General features: G+C 61.2%; 1 protein-coding gene across 2 annotated transcripts in view; it reads right to left on the bottom strand.

Moving 5' to 3' along the window:
- Window positions 1–207: 207 nt before the first annotated feature.
- Window positions 208–1321, bottom strand: part of LOC122190587 (caseinolytic peptidase B protein homolog) — a 3051-nt gene continuing 1937 nt past the window's right edge. The window contains exon 2 of one of the 2 annotated variants that reach the window (XM_042890633.1): window positions 208–314. In XM_042890633.1, the coding sequence (XP_042746567.1) occupies window positions 259–314 (56 nt within the window). In that variant the 3' untranslated portion in view covers window positions 208–258. The remainder of the gene's footprint in view (window positions 315–1321) is intronic. The other variant, XM_042890634.1, reaches the window with a different exon arrangement.

Here is a 1321-nt window from a genome sequence, read left to right as displayed (position 1 = left end):
CCGCCATTGAGCGCGGCCCTCATTCAGCTCCTCATCCAACAGAGGGTTAAACTGCCCAGGCCACGGGCAGCCAGTTTCTGCAGCAGGATGCAGTGACTGACCGTGCCAAAGGCTGTGCCGAAGTCTGGGTGGATCCATCAGCAGCCTTTCCCTCATCTACCAGCCTGCTCACCCAGCCGTAGGAAGCTCCCATCCCACGCAAGCTTCCAGGCCACCCCAAAGCTGTCGGCGTTCTTTCGGGCACCTCTAGCAATCTGCTCACCTGTTGACTTCGGAAACGTTGTTGATCCTGGCGGCTTCCAGCAGAGCATCTTCTGAAAGCAAAGGAGAGAAAAGGAGTTAGGAGGCGCTCAGAGCATCCAACAAGGCAGGTTGGGAAGGGTCGACTGCTCCCAAGCCGCTCGCTGGCTGACTGAGGGCAGCCCCGCTGTCGGCACTGGGCTGACACAGATCTGCCACGGATGGCCAACAAGCGCAGGGCTCAAAGCGTGCGATGGAGCTGGGGGGGAGCATCACAGCACCGCAGCAAGGGAGCAGCTGGGCCAACAGCTGTGGAAACAAAGCTGGCACACACAGCAGCCAGCCGTCAGGGGCTCCCAGCGGCAGCAGGAACGCTGTGCAGGCCGAGCAGGACATCTCCTGGCTGCAAGGGGAAGGACAGCATCCCGGCCCTGTGGCCCCCAGGAGGGACGGCCCTCCCTAGAGCTGCCTTGCCGCGTGTTGCCTGCAAGGTTCCAAGCGCTGCTGCAAACCTCAGCGTCTCTTTTGCTCTGCTGCTCCAGGACGAAGCGGCAGCTCTTCTGGGTGTCGCATGCAGCTCGTCCTGCGCGTCCCTCCACGTCTTCCTGCAGCATCGCCACGGCTCAGAGCTGGGCAGCTCAGCATTGGGAGCAGCGCTCCAGGTTTGGCTTCCCCGGGGCACAGCAGAGGGGAGGAGAGCAGAAGCACTCTCACCCTGCTGCCCGCGCTCTGTGCCGTGCCCCCCAGGGGACCATTGGCCTCTTTGGCCACCAGGGCAACACTGCTGCCTCGTGGGCAACCACTGCTCAACTTCTGCTGGTCACCCATTGGTCAACCAGTGCTTTTTGGCCTCCAGCACCACAGCTGCTCATGGGCAACCACTGGTCAACTTCTGATCAACTGCTGGTCAAACACTGGTCACCCATTGGCCAACCATTGCTTTTTGGCCACCACGGCAACACTACTGCTCATGGGCAACCACTGGTCAACTCCTGATGAACTGCTGGTCACCCACTGGCCAACCATCGCTCTTTTTGGCCACCAGGTCACACTGCTGCTCATGGGCACCCACTGGTCAACT

The sequence above is a fragment of the Lagopus leucura genome, unplaced genomic scaffold (genome assembly GCF_019238085.1).
Source record: "Lagopus leucura isolate 7727_CA_CO unplaced genomic scaffold, USGS_WTPT01 34259-0_obj-0_obj, whole genome shotgun sequence".
NCBI classification, from domain to species: Eukaryota; Metazoa; Chordata; class Aves; order Galliformes; family Phasianidae; genus Lagopus; species Lagopus leucura.
The sequence above is the reverse complement of the archived record's forward strand: the minus strand, read 5'-3'. Positions and strand labels throughout refer to the sequence as shown.